The sequence below is a fragment of the Hemiscyllium ocellatum genome, chromosome 25 (genome assembly GCF_020745735.1).
Source record: "Hemiscyllium ocellatum isolate sHemOce1 chromosome 25, sHemOce1.pat.X.cur, whole genome shotgun sequence".
Classification (NCBI taxonomy): Eukaryota; Metazoa; Chordata; class Chondrichthyes; order Orectolobiformes; family Hemiscylliidae; genus Hemiscyllium; species Hemiscyllium ocellatum.
This window is the reverse complement of record NC_083425.1, coordinates 33127757-33147318: the sequence shown is the minus strand read 5'-3', so window position 1 is coordinate 33147318 and position 19562 is coordinate 33127757. Positions and strand designations below refer to the sequence as shown.

Here is a 19562-nt window from a genome sequence, read left to right as displayed (position 1 = left end):
ACATTGGTTGAAGGAAACTCTCCCTAGCTCTCTACATGGTTGTGAGTGTGCTTCTGGGCACAGTGAGTGTCTGAAAACGAACTTGGTGGGAGTGAAAATATGTAGAGGAACCCATTTATTCCCCCATCTATTGAAATAGATTGTGGTTCATTTAATAGGCATGTTCACTGAGCTATTCAATTTTCTGATGTTTAATGTAGCCAGATTCAGTGTTTCTGTGTGCAAGTTCAAAATGAGGACTGCACCACACCGCACTTCCATTAACCACCTCTTAGGGTGGAAAGGTTGGAGGGTTTGAGCAATAGGGAGAGGCAAAATAGGCTGGGACTGTTTTCCCTGGAGTGTCAGAGACTGAGGGGTGACCTTATACAGGTTTATAAAATCATGAAGGGCATGGATAGGATATGAATTGGAGATGCCGGTGTTGGACTGGGGTGTACAAAGTTAAAAATCACACAACACCAGGTCATAGTCCAACAGGTTTAATTGGAAGCACACTAGCTTTCGGAGCGACGCTACCACCTGATGAAGGAGCATCACTCCAAAAGCTAGTGTGCTTCCAATTAAACCTGTTGGACTATAATCTGGTGTTGCGTGATTTTTAACTATGGATAGGATAAATAGACAATACCTTTTCCCTGGAGTGAAGGAATTCAGAACTAGAGAGCATAGATTTAGGGTGAGGGGTGAAAAATTTAAAAGTGACCTACTTTTTCATGTAGAGGGTGGTGCATGTATGGAATGAGCTGCCAGGGGAAGTGGTGGAGGCTGGTACAATTGCAACATTTAAAAGGCATCTGGATGGGTATATGAATTGGAAGGGTTTAGAGAGTTATGGGGCAAGTGCAGGTAAATGGGACTAGATTCATTTAGGATATCTGTTTGGCATGGACAAGTTGGTAACAAGGCTCTGTTTCCACACTGTACATCTCTATGACTCCATAACTGTAAGATTATTCTGAGAAATGCAACTTCTGGGGAGTTTAGCTTGTGGTGAGTTCGCTGCGATCTCGTGATGGTCAATATTCACGCATTGATCTGCTTCTGACACATGCAAGTTATTGCATCTCAGTTTGTTTTATAATGAAACTGAAACTCTGATTAAGAGTGATTGAAAAAGGTTTGGCAGGCAGGAACAGAGTTCCAATATTGAAATATTGAGAAGAAACGATACCAGTAGTTCTTTTGTGTGGGAGGCAATTGATTATGATGGCAAGACAAGGCAAAACTTAAATGAGATCGACGCATCCTCAGCAGCAATGCCCCCAGTGACAATTGACACGTATTGAGGGCTGTCGTCAAGACTGATCTCTCCGCTGATAGCAGAGAGTGGACAATGGCAACATAACAAAAGGTGAAATTATCTCCAATTTACAATAGATTAGGGCATGGCTATTTCAGTGTGAATTTACGATGTTTTGGTATGATATAGAACCAGTGAGTTTAGTCCTTGTGGAAAGACTCACTGCTGCTTGCTTTTGTTTTAGTTCGCAAGATTTAATAAGCTCTTCAAAACCTGCCTTACTGCCACTTGTTTTGCTTTCACTGCTGATCGTAGTCCGTGGAGGTATTTGTTTTTGCGTTTCAAACATCTGAACCTGGTTATATTTCTCAACACAATGTTCATCAAGCATCAGATACAAAGAGCAGTGTGTTCGCGTGTGTGAGAGAGAGTTTTGGGGGGGGTGTCTGTCTCTGGGTTAGGGAGTGTCTGTTAGTGTACGGTGTCTGTCAGTGTGTGTGTGTGTCCGAGTATTTCCAACGGACCCGTTTATCTGCCTTTCACTGCTTTAGAAAATGTTAGCTATCGCTTTTAATCTTTTGCTTAGAAACGTTCAGTAACAAACTGAAACGTTTTCTCTTTCTGTAGGTAATGTCAGAGCAGCGCCTCTATAACATTTCCACCTTTCACTTCTCTTTGTGTATATCCTGCAATATTTGTTCCTTGTGGAGTCATAGAGTCTTCGAGATATACAGCATGGAAACAGACCCTTCAGTCCATTTGTCCACGCTGACCAGATATCCCAACCCAATCTAGTTCCACCTGCCAGCACCTAGCCCATATCCCTCCAAACCCTTCATATTCATGTATCCATTCAGATGTCTTGTAAATGTTGCAATTGTACCAGCCTCCACCACATCAAAGTTTGTGAGAAGATTTGTAGCTCGGGTGCTCATTGTTGTGGTTCTGTTTGCCAAGCTGGGAGTTTTTCTTGCAAACATTTCGTCCCCTTTCTAGGTGACATCTTCAGTGATTGGAAGCCTCCTGTGAAGCGCTTCTATGATGATTCCTCCGGCATTTACACTGGTTTGAATCTGCCGCTTCCGGTTGTCAGTAGCTGTCCGCTGCAGTGGACGGTATATAGGGTTTAGGTCGCTGTGTCTGTTGATCGAATTTGTGGATGAGTGCCATGCTTCTAGTAATTCCCTGGCTGTTCTCTGTTTGGCCTGTCCTATAATGGTGGTGTTGTCCCAATCGAATTCATGTTGTTTGTCATCTGAATGTATGGCTACTAGGGATAGCTGGTCGTGTCATTTTGTGGCCAGTTGGTGTTCATGGATGCGGGTTGTTAGCTGTCTTCCTGTTTGTCCTATGTAATGTTTTGTGCAGTCCTTGCATGGGATTTTGTAAACCACATTGGTTTTGCTCATGCTGGGTATTGGGTCCTGAACTACAAAAAGAGGAAGAAGAACACCTATACAAGGTATTCAACAAAACAGATACCCATACAATTTCATTAACAGATGCCTCAGGGAAAGACAACGAAATGAGGACATGCCACAACCCAAAGGACTGGCCACACTCCCATACATCAGGAGCATCTCTGAACTGACAGTCAGACTGCTGCGACCACTAGGACTCATAACTGCGCACAAACCAACAGCCACTCTCAGACAATAACTCACCAGGACAAAGGACCCAGTACCCAGCATGAGCAAAACCAATGTGGTTTACAAAATCCCATGCAAGGACTGCACAAAGAAGACAGCTAACAACCCGCATCCATGAACACCAACTGGCCACGAAACGACACGACCAGCTATCCCTAGTAACCATACGCTCAGATGACAAACAACATGAATTTGATTGGGACAACACCACCATTATAGGACAGGCCAAACAGAGAACAGCCAGGGAATTCCTACAAGTATGGCACTCATCCACGAATTCAATCAACAGTCACATTGACCTAGACCCTATATGCCGGCCACTGCAGCGGACAGCTACTGATAACCGGAAGTGGCAGATTCAAACCAGTGTAAATGCCGGAGGAATCAGCACAGAAGCGCTTCACAGGAGGCTCCCAAGTACTGAGGATGCCACCTAGAAAGGGGACGAAACGTTTGCAAGAAAAACTCCCAGCTCGGCGAACAGAACCACAACTCCACCACATCCTCTGGCAGCTCATTCCATACACTCACCACCATCTGTGTGAAATAATTGCCCCTTAGGTCTCTTTTATATCTTTCCCCTCTCACCCTAAACCTATGCTGTCTAGTTCTAGACTCTCCACCCCAGGGAAAAGACTTTGTCTACTTATCCTATCCATGCCCCTCATAATTTTGTAAACCTCTATAAGGTCACCCCTCAGCCTCAGCTCCAGGTAAAACAGCCCCAGCCTATTCAACCTCTCCCCATAGCTTAAATCCTCCAATCCTGACAACACCCTTGTAAATCTTTTCTGAATCTTTTCAAGTTTCCAAACATCTTTCCAATAGGAAGGAGACCAGATTTGCACGTGATATTCCAAAAGTGGCCTAACCAATGTCCTGTACATCTGCAACATGATCTCCCAACTCCTGTACTCAATACGCTGACCAATAAAGGAAAGCATACCAAATGCCTTCTTCACTATCCTATCTACCTGCGACTCCACTTTCAAGGAGCTATGAACCTGCACTCCAAGATCTCTTTGTTCAGCAACACTCCCTAGGACCTTACCATTAAGTGTATAATTCCTGCTCTGATTTGCTTTCCCAAAATGCAGCACCTCTCATTTATCTGAATTAAACTCCATCTGCCACTTCTCAACCCACTGGCCCATCTGATCATGATCCCGTTGTAATCTGAAATAACCTTCTTCACTGTCCACTACACCTCCAATTTTGGTGTCACCTGCAAGCTTACTAACCATATCTCTTATGCTCATATCCAAATCATTTATATAAATGATGATTGATTAGTGATTGAGCACCTAGTGAAATCCAAAAGATTCACCATCCTAAGCGCAGCTATTTTTCCTCATCTCATTCCTAAAGAACCATCTGAGTACCTTAAGATGATTTCCCAGCCAAGGCAAGCAAACTCTTGGCATCCATCAACCTTACGTTCCAATGAGATCATCTTTCTTACTTCAGAGGATAAAGGCCCTTTTGCCTGAGTAACAGTCATTTTTATTCATAATCACTCTACTTTTAACCTGTAACCTAATGAATTTTAAAACCTTGAAACTATATATAGTGGGGACAGAGAGGATATTAATTGGGACTTTGCATCTTACTGGTATTGGGGTTAATGATTGGTTTTTGCAAAGGAGCCTCCAGCCACCAGCCATGTCACCCTCCTTTATCTTCCTATTGTTGGGTTAGGCTATCGTTGAGATTAACACTGTCCCACTGCCCATACCTTTATTCTTCTCATCTCCCTGCAGGGAAAAGAAAGAAGACAAAGCAAGGCAATAAGAAGTGAAGAAAGCTCTTGAAAATTCCTCTCCTACCCATAACAGGCTTGGGGGGGCGGTGGAGGGTGGGAATGAGTGGGAGGGAGGGGGGAGTGTGGTGTGGAAGAGGAGAACCAAAACCCATCTGGACATTCAAAGTGTCTTATCATTCCATATTACCCAGGACTATTGGTGTCAGCTTATTCCCCAGTCCTGCCAAACTGGGAAATGCTAAGTATCAGCAAGTGACCCAGACTTCCAGGCTCAGAGGTCCTGTGAGTGACCAACACAGCAGACTTGGGTGAAGGAGAGAGATGGGAGGATCATTTGAAACAATGGATGTTTGCAAATAAGTTTGATGGAGAACTGTTCATCACATCATGTTTTCTTTAGCTGTAGCAGTTCTTATAAATTTAAATGTAAAAAAGTCAGAATAAGAGTTAGACCATTCAGCATCTGATTGGATCTCGTTGAATCAGAACTGATCCATGTCTTAACTTCATACATTGTAATCCATTCAGATTCCATAACCCTTCATAAGCTTTACTGACAAAAACCTACTAATTTGAAATCTTGAATTCGATCTTGAAGGGAATGCAATGACTATTAAGCAGATTGATGCCTGGCCACCAGGGGTTAAGTTATAAGGTAAGGGTTCAAAAGCTAAGCTTGTGCTCTCTGCAATTTAAAAGTTAAGGGGAGATTTTACAAAATATTATAGGTAACAGCTATAACAGGAATGTTTCCCTGTAATATTCTAAGCAGCATTATGTTATTTAGTTTAAACAATTGAAATCAAAGGGATGTTATATATTTACATTTAGTGCCCCATGATGTAATTTGAAACCCCATGAGCCTCATTTAAACATAAGAAAGAGTCCATTTCCCACAAAGGTTTATATAATAAAATCATTGTGGTTTCTTTTCTCAGCAATATCCAATCTGTGTTTCTGAGTAGCAGTCTCTTATTTTAACAATAATAATTGGTGATTTATTTGGTCATACAGCCACAGAGATACACAGCATGGAAACAGACCCTTTGCTGTAGCTCATCCATGCAATCCAGATATCCTGAATAAATCTAGTCCCATTTGCCAGCATTTGGCCCATATCCCTCTAAACACTTTCTACGATATACCCATCCAGATGCCTTTTAAATGTTGTAATCATACCAGCCTCCACCACTTCCTCTGACAGCTCATTCCATACACGTACCTTAGGTCCCTTTTATATCTTCCCCTTCTCACCTTCAACCTATGTCATCTAGCTTTGTACTCCCCCATCCCAGGGAAAAGGCTTTGCCTATTTATCCTATCCATGCTCCTCATGATTTTATAAACCTTGATAAGGTCACCCCTCAGCCTCCAGAGAAAGTAACCCCAGCCTATGCAGCTCTCCTTGCAAATCAAACCTTCCAACCCTGGCAACATCCTTTTAAATCTTTCTGAACTCTTTCAAACTTCACAACATCCATCCTATAGTAGGGAGACCAGAATTGCATACAAAAGTGACCAAATCAATGTCCTGTACAGCCGCAACATGACCTCCCAACTCCTATACTAAATGCACTGACCAGTAAAGGAAGCATATCAATGCCTTCTTCACTATCCTATCTACCTGAGATTCCACTTTCAAGGAGCTATGAACCTACACTCCAAGGAAAAAGTCAGGACTGCAGATGCTGGAGATCAGAGTCAAGAATGTGGTGCTGGAAAAGCACAGCAGGCCAGGCAGCATCCAAGGAGCAGGAGAGTCAATGTTCTGGGCTTAAGATCTTGATCAATTCCTGATGCAGAGCTTAAGCTCGAAACGTTGATTCACCTGCTCCTCGGATGCTGCCTGACCTGCTGCTCTTTTCCAGCATCGCACTCTTGACCTGCTCTCCAAGATCACTTTGTTCAGTAACATTCAAAGGACCATTCCATTAAGTTTATAAGTCCTGCCCTAAGATGCCTCTCCAAAATGCAGCTCCTCACATTTATTTAAATTAAACTCCATCTGCCACTCCTCCCATCTAAATGGCCCATCTGATCAAGATCCCACTGTACTCTGAGGTAACTTACTTTGCTGTCCACTCTACCTTCAAGTTTGGTCTCATCTAAAAACTTACTAACCATACCTCCTTTATTCACATCTAAATCACTTATATGTTCAAAAAGTCTTATACTGTTAAAACTGTTCTGATTGTAGTGAGCACTCAAATGTACTTTTTTATAATCATTAGTTAATTATTATCATGTTCATTAATATTTGGATTTGAATTATACACATTTCCTTGTGAACTCCAATACTTATTTATCAACTTAATCCAAAAGTCTGCATCATGTTTCTCCTGAATCATATGAACACATAATCAAACACATCTTCAAAGCGGCCTTTAGTATCAGATCTGGGTTGATTATTCTCCCATGTGAATACTTACACCATTGCTGAATTTTCTCCCATATGAATAGTTCCACCAAGAACATGTTTACCAACTTAGCTGCGCACAACCTATCCTGGGTCTCTCTTTGTAAGCATGCATGTCTCAGACTATTGTACAAGCGTATCTGTTCAGATTGCAGCATAAGCCCAAATGCAGAGACTACTCTGTTCAGAGTATAGTTTAACTATCTATGCATGTGCAGCAAACAATATCAGTACCTGTATGTAGATTTCTTTTGTGCAGAATACTCAGGAATGGTAGCTCCCAGTCTTAAATAATAATGCCACAGCATCCGAGTACAGAAACAAACTGTTTCCAACAGTAACTGCATTCAAGTAATGTTACTTGTTTTGTACAAATATTTTAAACAGGTTTCTTAAAGTCCCAAGAGAAGGATGGCCACTTACTGCTTTCTAAACATTTTGTATACTATTGTGATTGTTTTTTGTCCATTCGCTATAACCAATAGTAAGTAGTCTCGGTGCATAATTTCTGCCATTTTAGTAATTCACCAATATATGGCTTTACCATAAATTTTAAATGTTAACTGATATCCACATTTATTGCAGATTCATTTATAACTTTGGATTGCAACAGTCCATTGACTGGAATACATAACCACCGCATTGTTTTGGTTTGTGAGTACAAGTCACATTGGGAGAAAAATTGCAATATTAGCTGGAACTTCAATGTGAATTCTTATTCGACTGAAATCCCATGCACATCTGATAATGAAACGACTGGTCAGAAACAAAAAAGATGTGTTACAGATTACAAAAATGTATCATTGATAATTGAGAAATCAGAAATTGTGGATGAAGGGAATTATCAGATTTTCATAGACTGTGGGCCAGGTGGCTACAAGTATAAAAATATCCAACTTTTCATTCATGGTAAGTAAAGAAAATCTCTTTTTGGTCAACACATGATTACAATATTTAAAAGAAGACTTTTAAGATGAAAACTAATACAATTGCATCAGAAAAGAAACTATTTGCATTATTGGTCTATTCTGTGTCAATACAATCTCCTGTTCCTAAGTACTTTTGATTCATCATGGGTAACCATGCATTTACAGAATTGGCTGTAATACTGTCATCATATCATCAGCCAGAGTTCCTGCTACTTATTGTTGTCAACTGATACTTTCTGAAAATTCACATAAGTAGGTATTGGATGAGGATGTGATTGAGCTTGATATAATGTCTCAGTGGTTAAAGTTCCTGTCATTTATTTCCAGGATTCACAAATGATAACTGCCACATTGGTTGAGGTATTTGAGAATTGCTGGCACACGTTATCACCATGCTCCAGTATTAGTCACTGCTTTTATGTAAGGAGGGAAAATGCAATTGAAATGAATGATTTAAAGTTGCTCATTCAGTTTACTTAAGCAAGATTTCAAACTTGAATAATGGTATGAGTGTGGGCCAATTCAGTCAAAATAGAATTATTGGGAAATTAATGTTTCTGATGCTAATTGGAAGATTGGTGTTGATTTTGTTTAATCCAGCTGTACAATCACAGACTTGGAGATGAAAGTTGAAACTTGTAAAACATGTTTTTCAGCTCCATATACTGTTCTACAAGTATCCAAAAGGATTGAAGGTGGTGAGAAAGGTTTATCTTGTACTACACTTGGATATCCATTGGCAAAACCCGACTGGAAAAATGAAAATGGCACTAACTTGGCAGCTAATTTGAGTGTAACACGAACAAAAGATAAATTGTTCAACATCACTACTTACATTCCAGTTATTGGAGAACTATGCGCCATAAACTATAACTGCTCTTTATGCTATGAAAATTCATGTATTTCTACAAGTAAGTTTTATTTAATTTACTTCCATTTGAAACATAAGATTTTGCATGATTCAGTTGTGTAAGTTGTCTAGTAGACATGTAGGAAAGAAAATATATGGACTGAGGGAAATCAAAATGCACTAACAAACATTCATGGATGGCACGGTGGCACAGTGGCTAGCACTGCTGCCTCACAGTGCCAGAGACCCAGGTTCAATTCCTGCCTCAGGCAACTGTCTATGTGGAGTTTGCACATTCTCCCCGTGTCTGCATGGGTTTTCTCCAGGTGCTCCGGTTTCCTCCCACAGTCAAAAAATGTGCAGGTTAGGTGAATTGGCCGTGCTAAATTGCCCATAGTGCTAGGTTCAGGGGTAAATGTAGGGGAATGGGTATGGGTGGGTTGCTCTTCGGAGGGTCGGTGTGGACTTGTTGGGCCGAAGGGCCTGTTTCCACACTGTAAGAAATCTAAATCTATATACAAACACTCCTATTAGGAGCAGAGTGGTCCACTCAGATGCTTGAGATTGCTCCATTATCCAATAAGATCATGGTTGATCTGACTGTCTACAAGTCTGCAATCCTGCCTATCACTGATAACTTTCCACCCCCTTGCTTAACAAGAATCTGTTGAACTCTGCCTTAAAAATATGCAAGGATTTTGCTTCCACCACTTTTTTTGCAAAGTGAGCTCTGAAGACTCACAACCTTCTGAAAAAAAAACACCATGTCTTTGTTTTAATTGAGAGGCACCCTGACCTTGAAAAAGAGATCCCAAGTTCTATTCTTTTCCAGAAGAGCTAACATCCATGTCTAAAGTGTCAAAACCTCTCAAATACTTCATATTTCAATCAAGTCACCTCTTGTTCTTTTGAATTCCAGTGGATACAAGCCTAGGCTGTTCAACTTTTCCTTATAAGACCACTTGCCCACTCCACGTATTAGTCTAGTACACCATCTCTGAAGTTTCTTCAAGTCATTTACACCCTTTCTTAAATAAGCTGAACAACACTGTGCACATTCCTCCACGTGTAGTCTCACCAGTCCTTTGTCTATTTTAAGTGAAATCTTCTTACTTTTGTATTGAGTTCCTCTCATGATAAATGATAGCATTCTATTTGCTTTTCTATTTGCTGTATTTGCATTCATGCATGAGGAAACCCAAATCGCTTGCATCTGAAAGTTCTGCAATTTCTCATTAGTTAGATATTATGTTTCTTTGTTTTCTTTTCCTGTTAAACTAGATAATTGTATGTGTTTCCATATATACTTCATTTGACACATTTTTGTCACTCCATTAACCTATTGGTATCTCCTTGCAGCCTCTTTATGGCCTGTTCACAATTTACTTTCCTACTTGGCTTTGTGTCACCATTAAATTTGGCAACCATACCTTCTGTCTCTTCATCTAAATCATTTATTTAAATTGTAAACATTTGAAGTCCTAGCACTGATCACTGTGAAATAACAATCATTATATCTTATCAACCTGAAAAAGAAGCATTTATGCCCACTCTCTATTTTCTGATAGTCAAACAATCTACTATTCATGTCAGTAAGCCAGTGTCAGTTTTCATTTTCCACAATACTCTTTGACATGGTATCTTATCAAATCCCTTCTAGGATTTTAAATACAGTGCATCCATCAATTCCCCTTTATCCACTACACATGTTACCTCCTTAGAGAACTCCAGAGGATTGGTCTTCACAAAACAATGTTCACATTTGATTAACCGTAACTTGTACAAATGCCATGCACTGATTTCTTTAATAATAACTTGTAACATTTACCCTGTTTAAAATCTAACTGGCCTGCAGTTTCTTACTTTCTGTTTCCCTCCTTTTTTGAATATTAACTATTCCCATCTAATGGGACTGTCCGAGAATCAAGGGAATTTTGGAAAATTAAAACCAACTTGTCAATGATCACTCTAGCAACTCTTTATCAGACCAAGGATGAAATGCATCTGCCCCAGGCACTTGTCAGCTCAGAGCTCCAACAACTTATTCAGAATGGCTTCTCTGGTGATTGAGATTTTCTGGAATTCCTCCCTCTCTCCATTTCCTGATTAATCACTGCTTCTGAGATCTGACTTGTATCCTCTTCAGTAAGAACTGATGCAAATTACCCATTCGATTCATCTGCCATATTTTTATTTTTCATTAAAAATTCTTCAGTCTCACTTTCTATTTGAACAATGCTGACTCTGTTAACTCTTGTTAAATATATTCTTTACATACTTACTGAAACTCTTATTCTTTGTTTGCATATTTATGACTAGCTTTCTTTCATCATCTAATTTATCCCACTTTAATATTCTTTTCTCATTCTTTGATTTTCTTTGTGTTTTGTCCAACCTTCTGACCTATAAATTATCTTTACACAATTATATGCTTTCTCTTTCAGTCTGATATTACCTTTAACATTTCTGATTAATCACTGATGATGAGTTCAGCCCTTGAATTTTTGTTTACTCATTGGAATTTATTTATTCTGTGTATCCTAAAATATTCTCTTAAATGTCTACTAGTGTTGATTTGTTCTTTAACCTGGTTTGCCAATTCACTTTAGCTGTCTGTCCTTTCATGCCTCATAATTGCAAGTTTCTTTAAACAAAACAAAATTGTACCCACTCCACTTTTCCTCAAATCAAATGCAAAATTTCATATTATAATTGTGGCTACCTGAGGACATATTTGCTATCACACTATTAATTAATCCTATCTCATTGCACAAAGCCAGACCTGGTATTTTCCAGAAAATGCTGTTATAGAATCACAGAACTCTTCGAATGCAGAAGGAGGCAAGTGGGCCCACTAAGTCTGTTCCACCTGACCAATAGGTATTATGACTTAGTGCCTTTCTCCTGCCTTTTTCTTTATGCATTATCTTTATTTAAATAATTATCCATTGTCCCCTTGAATGTCTCAATTAAATTGCCTCTATCACATTTTCTTGCAATGCCTTCAATATCTGAACTACTCATGTGAAGAAGTTTAATTTATCATTAAATATGCCGCTCAAACTTGATCTTTTCACAACTGTTCACTGTTTCTCTCTATCCAGCCCCCTCATGATTTTGACAATTTCTATATGGTCTCCTCTTAACTTTCTTCTTTTCAAGGAGGACAGTTCCAACTTCTGTAATCTATCATTGTTGCTGAAGTTTTGCATCTCTCGAACCATTTTTGTGGTTCACTTCTGAACTTTCTCCAATGTGTTCACATCATTCCTAATGTCCTAGATCTAGAACTGTACATCGTAATCTAGTTGAGGTCTAACAAGTATTTCATACAAGTTCAGCATCACCTCCATTCTCTTGTACTACATATAAGGACATGCAAGTTCTGGGACTCCTCCATTAATAAGGACACGCAAGTTCTGGGACTCCTCCATTAATAAGGACATGCAAGTCCTGCGCCACTGCCAAATCCAAGCCACCCGACAAATGAAGGAAGAATGCCTCATCTTCTGCCTTGGGACCCTTCAACCATATGGCGTCAACATCAACTTCACCAAATTCCACATCTCCCTTCCCCCCACCTCATTTCAAATGCAACCCTCCAACTTGGCATTGTCCTCTTGAACTGTCCTGCCTGTCCATCTTCATTCCCAATTATCTGCTCCACACTCCCCACCAACCTACACAATTACCCCCCACCTGCATTCATCTATCACCTTCCCAGCTACCTTCCACTCCCCCACTCCATCCCCTATTTATCTCTCAGACCCCTTCCCCCTCCACATTCCTGAAGAAGGGCTTATGCCTGAAACGTTGACTCTCCTGCTCCTCGGAAGCTGCCTGACCTGCTGCCACGCTTTTTGATCCCTATTAATAAAGCTGAGGATATTGTATGCTTTACATACTGCTGTCCCTACCTGTCCTGTACCTTCAAAGATCTGTACCAATACCCATTTAGGTCATGCTGCTCCTGCACCCCCTTTAGAAATGCGTCTCTTGTTTTAGCTGTGCGTATTCTTCCCTCCAAAATACATTGCCCCACACTTCTCTGCCTTGAACTTTATCTTCCACCTTCTGCTACTTCACCAATTCGTCTATGTCCTTTTGAAGTTCAACACTGATCTCCTCACAGTTTATAATTCTTCCATGTTTTGTATTATCACAAACTTTGAAATTGTCCCTTGCACATTAAGATCTAGATTATTAATATATATATTAGGAAAAGAAAGGTTCTGATATTAGCTATTGGGGACCTCTAATACAAATCTTATTCTAGTCTGTAAAACGTCCATTAACCATTATTCCCAGATTCTGATCACTCAACCAGTTTTGCATTCTCACTGCTACCAACCCTTTTATTCCATGAGCTACACCTTTTCTCACAAGTTTGTTGTGTGGTACATTATCAAATGCCTTTAGAAAGTGTTTGTATATGCCACATCAGCAGCATTACCCTCATTGATCCTTTCTATTACTTCTTTTGAAAACCCCCGCATGTGACTTAAACAACAAGTTCTCTAGAAATTTATATCAGCCTTTCCTATTCAGCCCACGTTTTTCAGGTGACTTCCAATTGTATTCTGAATAATTCTTTCGAGACATTTCCTCACGACTGAAGTTAAACTGGTCTATTTTTGTGGGTTTATCTTAATAACTTTTGTTTTAGCAAAGTCATGATGTTTGCAATTCTCCAATTTCCTGGCACCACCCCAAGACCTGGAAGACTGCATGATTACAGTCAGTGCCCCTGCAATTTCCATTCTCACCTCCTTTGTAACCTTGCATATTATCTTAGGAAACATTCCAAACATATTCTATGAACATCTTATCCAGGCTACTTTTGTCCATTTGAGTTTTCCATTCTCTATGTAGATTAAATCTCCCATGGTTATCAAAGTGCCCTTCTGACAATTAAAGAGGAGAAAGTGAGGACTGCAGATGCTGGAGATTAGAGCTGAAAAATGTGTTGCTGAAAAAGCACAGCGGGTCAGGCAGCATCCAAGGAACAGAAGAATCGATGTTTCGGGCATAAGCCCTTCTTCAGGAAGGCTTATGCCCAAAACATTGATTCTCCTGTTCCTTGGATGCTGCCTGACCTGCTGCGCTTTTCCAGCAACACATTTTTCAGCACCTTCTGACAAGCGCACATTATTTCTTGTTTTATCCGTTCCCTCCTAAATGTGGTTGCTGATGGATATTTAGATTTAAATTTCGACTTTATTGTTACATGTACTCAAGTACAGGAGCACAGTGAAAAGGTTTCAATGTGGCTACACACTGTGCCACCTTAGTACAAAAACCAAGGTAGAAAGAAATAAGGAACAAAGTTAAAAGTTAAACATTACAGTCACCCTTATTATAGTGTATTGAAAGAAGTAAAATTTAAGTTAAACATTGCAGTCCTTCTTTGTATGAAATTGAAAAATAAATAAATAAAGCTAAAAATTCAACCATTGTAAGGGATCTGTATACCACTTCCGCAAGATTTTTGCCTTTTTGATTTCTCATTTCTACCCAAACTGTTTCCACATCACGTAGAGCACTATTTAACATTGCTTGTTTCTTCAAGGCAGACAGCTGGAAAAAAATGTTAAAACTAATCTAAAGTTAGGAAATTCCAAGGTACTAGCTTCTCTGATGATTGAAGGCAGATAGTAAATGTTATAACAAATCAGCATCTCTTTAAATTAATAGCTGTAACTTTTAATTGTGATATTATTATTGGTTGCAGAAGGTAATATAGAAATGAGCAAGTACAGCAAGGAATAAACTCCTGAGTTTTAAGTGAATGCATTTCATTGAGATGGAACACAAAACACAGTGCTTTGGTACAAATATATATTCTGTATTTAGTGTGGAACTTCCCAATATGTTACTGGCTGGAGAAAGTTGGGTAATGTTCAAGTCCCAGGCATTAACAGCTTTCACCATGAGCAGCACAAAATTCAAACTCCACTTTCCCTAACTGATTCAGAAATCCCCTTGGTAGAGATTTTGTTTATAAAGCCAAGTACATGCCAAAATGAATTATTTTTCATGCGCAGTAATTTCATTTTCATTGGATCTACACCACCCAGCCTGATCTTTGTTTTTCTGTAGTTGGAACCAGTGTCAGTTAATAGTGTCAGAAAAATGAATACCATTTTTTCCTTAATTATATAGATTTATTAATAAAAGCATTAATCACTGTCATTTTGTAAATGTGATGCTTTTTAAAAAAATGTATGGAATCATTTTCTGTACTCCTGAAACTCTTAAGAAAGTTGCATAGATCACTGTCCTAAATTTCTGAGCGATTCAATATGGCAAGAAACTCAACTCCCTCAAATCCGGTGACTGAAGTCTCGGACTAAGTGAGATTAGAAACTCAACAATATGGCCAAGGTGATGGAAGGCTCAATGGCTCTTGGTCTGAGCATAATATAGAGCAGGCTGCTCAGAGTGGACATTAATGGCTAGTGATGTCAATGGAGAAAAGAGTAAGTCCCAGCTTGGAGCTAGAACTATTTTAAAGAGGTGTCTATTACATTGCCGAGTAGAGCCAGAAGCTCTCAGCTGCTAAGATGGAGTTTGAGATCAGTTAACGTCATTATTAACTTAAAACTGCATGTGATTGCCATGTGACATGCAGGTTACAGGAAATTACACAGTCAGTTTTTAAAATGATATCTGCAATCTATTAGCAATAGTCAACCCAGCATCTAATGGGATACTAATCTGTTACTAAGCCATGCTTTGTCTCCTAACAAAGCACAACATGAATCAAACTGAACCAATACCAACATCAAAATGTCTTTCTTCTCTGTTTATTAAAATATGGAGTATCTGTTGCATAAGCTGGACTACAAGAATTTTTCTATATTTAAGACCTTAGTAAATTAGTAAATAATTTCTGCTTATTAGCAGAATCAGACAACAAGTTCTTGTTCTGACTCAGCATGTTTGGCTGCCAGCTGGACATGCTGCTAACATTCAATAACTTCCTGTCATATGTATTCCTGTTTCCTGTGTCTGAATACTTCTTGTGGGTTGAATGCCACTTATGACAATGTGGCCAACAGCAACATCTAGTCATATCGCAGAAATTCCAAAATGGAATTAGTTGTAGCCAGCACATAATTCAATTAACTCAGGGCACTTAAATTCACAATTTAATATAATTGACTCCATTCTGATCTCAATGACTGGTGTTTGAATTAAAGCTTTAGGAGTGCATGATATAAATTATAATCAAAAAAGCTCAATCATGCATGTCTGATTTCAGGATTGAAGTGTTCCAACAATGAAACATTCTCTCAGTCAAAGGAAGAAAAGATCAGAACAGTTTTTGGTATTCATTTATCTCTGGGATCAATCATAGTCCTTTTAATACTTTTGGCACTTCTGGTGGCGTTTTCCTGGAAAAAGCAAAGTCGTCAAGGTATTATATCCATTTTGTTCATGGTAAAAGTGGAATTGTTGTTACTTAAGATTCTATTTTCCTTCACCAATTTTAATTCAATGTTGAAATACATTATGCTAATGTTTGAAAACCAGGGTCAGAATAAGTTACTCTGCTGGTCATTCCAAATTCCCACTTGCTCCCAACCAGCAGGTAATTTTTGGGTGGGTTGAGTGTCTCAGTGGGAGGGTAGTTAGTTTGGTGGCAGGCAAAACCTAGACCTCATCAGGGTTGTTGCTAGCCTGACCATAGAGGAGGTTATGATTAGATTACTTACATTGTGGAAACAGGCCCTTTGGCTCAACAAGTCCACACAACCCTCCAAAGAGCAACCCACCCAGACCCATTCCTCTACATTTACCCCTTCACCTAACACTACGGGCAATTTAGTATGGCCAATTCACCTAACCTGCACATTTTTGGATTGTGGGAGGAAACTGGAGCACTCGGAGTAAATCCACGCAGACTCGGGGAGAATGTGCAAACTCCACACAGGCATTTGCCTGAGGTGGGAAATGAACCTGGGTCTCTGGCGCTGTGAGGCAGCAGTGCTAACCACTGTGACACCGTGCAACAGATAAGCCAGCTTGGCTTTCAGTGGCAAAAATGGGGCGGAGGATGTAGTTTCCTCACTGGGTCTCATCTCACATTAAGCACCCACCATCTCCAACCCAACTCAAATTCTGTCATACACATGTGCAGCTGGCCTAAGCAGGAAGGCTGTCTGTCTCTGGATGGTGTGGCGGGGTGGGGGGGTGGGGGAATTGGGAAAGCACCCCATCATATTCTGCCAACTGTACAAAATTGCACTATCCTCCATACCTGTCAAAGTGGCCTCTCCTCAATGTATGGGCCAATACAGTAAGTCAGGTCAGCCAATGTGAACATGAAGATGATCATTGCTGACTCCAGCAGACCCTTGTGTCAGTGACAACGTATTATTTCCTTTGCCCAACACCAAAAACAACTCGCATTTAATTTGTGCCTTCTTGTGTGAAACATCCCAAATCAATTGAAAGGAACATAATCAGATTGAAATCAATATCCAGCTAAAGAGGGAGAAAAGGTCAAGAAGAAATGAAGACTTAGGAGTGACATTCAAAGCTCAATGCCGAAGGCCCAACCATCATTGATAGTGAAAATTGGAAATGCACAAGAAACTAGAACTGATGCATTGTAGCATTCCAGAGGCTTTAAGGATCAAAGGGATCACATGGATATGAAGGCTTGAAGATAGGAAAGGATTTGAACATGAACTTAAAAATTTTAATTGAGAGTTGTGAGCCAGTGTAAATCAGGGAACTTATGGGTGATGAGTGGGCAGTATTTGATTTTAGTTGATTTACGGAGGCCAGAATGACTGGATGTTTGTAGAGGATGGAAGACATGTGGCCAGCTGAGAAAGCACTGGGACAGTCGAGATTGCAGAAAACTAAAGTGAGTATGAGAATTACTGCAGCAATTGGATTGAGGCAGGGACAGAGACAGGGAGCACTGCACAGTGAATGGAAAGGATATTCCAACTGGAGTCAGTGGTAATAATTAACAAATGGAACCATGTTTGAATTTCATTTACTTTAGCTGAAAAGCACTACATTGTAACTGCAGTGTCCCCAGTAGCTGGCTGAGATTAATTCATCTAATTTTAACCATTAACTCCTCTACTTGACATTGGAATTGTTCACCAGAGATGTTCACTCATCTTATTAAAGCTTTCAGGAGCTAAAGGGGACTAATTTTAATTGGCAATATTTTTCCAAGCCATGTTTGGCACAGTGGTTAGCACTGCTGCCTCACAGCAGGTTTGATTCCAATGTTGTGTCATTGACTGTGTGGAGTTTGCACTCCCTATGCCTCTGTGGTGTTCTGTCGAGTGCTTCGGTTTTCTCCCACAGTCAAAAAATGTGCAGGTTAGGTGGATTGGGCATGCCAGAAGAATTGCCCCATAGGCTCCAGGGTTGTGCAGGTCAGGTGAATTAAGCCATGGGAGGTGCATGGTAATGGGGACAAGAGTGAGGGGATGGATCTGGCTGGGATGCTGTCTGGAGGTTTGGTGAGGACTTGGTGAGCTGAATGGCCTTTCCCGCACTGTAGATGATTCCACGACATAAAACGATAAAAAGTTTTGATAAACACTAATAGAACAGCTAGAGTTTATCTGTTGTAGACTGTTATTTGATACATAACATTGTACATGATTGCATAACAATTGCTAACATAAGTTACTTGAATCCTTCATTTTCTCTAAAGCATTCATATGAGAGCGAAAAGAATCAGCATCACCTAATTTAGTAGATAAGCAACTCTTTCTGGATGTATAAGCTGAAATAAGAAGGACGGCCTTACCATTTACTAACAAATTTTATTTCCAACAGATAATGAAGACTGAAGATGGCCTGGAAAGACATTGATCTTATTAATCAATTTTCTACTAAATGTAATTTCTGCGAAAACATTGTATCAAATGATATTAAAAACACTTCGTAGAAATTTACTTGTTTCTAAAAGGTATGCAAGAATAATCATGAAAAATATGAAAATAATTTTCCATATGAGCACTGAGAAAAATTGTTATAATCACAATACAGTTATAACTACATTTAATGAAAACCACTGTCCTTGTTATTTGCATGGTTAGATTTCTTGGAATTGTAGCAGACTTTTCATGACAAAAATAGTTGTGATGATTCATAAAATAAAACGTTTTGCAATAATCCGACACCATGTTCAGCAGTTTTTAGTTATAAATTCCGATTAAGTACTTTTCATTCCCAGCAAATTGAAGTGGAAGTTTTTCTGTTAGTGTTTCATTGCAAATGTCATTTTCCAACGGACATCTTGGAATCTTGGAATTTAATGGTTCTAAACTTCTGATCTGTGTAGGAATCCCTATTTCTGACCCAGACCAGACAAAATGTTGCCTCACTATAAAAACTATATCTTTCTTCTTTTCTGCATTTTTGGTTGTGAACTGAAGTGATAAAATGGCTGTTTTAAAAACCAAGGATGTGGAAGGGATCATGGCAATTTTTGAAAGGAAGTTACTGAAACACATTCTCAGTGGTATTTACACTGCTGCTTAGTTTAAGCAGTGGAGGAGGCAGAGAGGCTGGCACCAGGGAATGGGTACACATAAGATTCAGTCAACAACAAGTAGCTGATTGGTTTGAGAAGTTCTGACCAGCTCTGGATAACAAAGGTCTTCTGCCAGCCAATGACTCTACTCGTTAAATCTCAAACCTCCTTATAAAAGTTATCATTGGCTTCTGGGT

The 19562-nt window shown here is 39.6% G+C and overlaps 1 protein-coding gene across 2 annotated transcripts; it reads left to right on the top strand.

The window, feature by feature from the left end:
• Window positions 1-1116: 1116 nt before the first annotated feature.
• Window positions 1117-18841, top strand: LOC132827814 (uncharacterized). Of its 2 annotated transcripts, XM_060844549.1 has the most exons (7): window positions 1117-1354; window positions 5183-5309; window positions 7458-7554; window positions 7656-7979; window positions 8656-8910; window positions 16114-16269; window positions 18666-18841. In XM_060844549.1, the coding sequence occupies exons 3-7, from the start codon at window positions 7482-7484 to the stop codon at window positions 18677-18679; spliced, it is 822 nt and encodes a 273-aa protein (XP_060700532.1). In that variant the 5' UTR covers window positions 1117-1354; window positions 5183-5309; window positions 7458-7481; the 3' UTR covers window positions 18680-18841. The 2 variants fall into 2 exon arrangements, with proteins under 2 accessions (XP_060700532.1, XP_060700531.1); XM_060844548.1 differs by lacking the exon at window positions 5183-5309.
• Window positions 18842-19562: the final 721 nt, after the last annotated feature.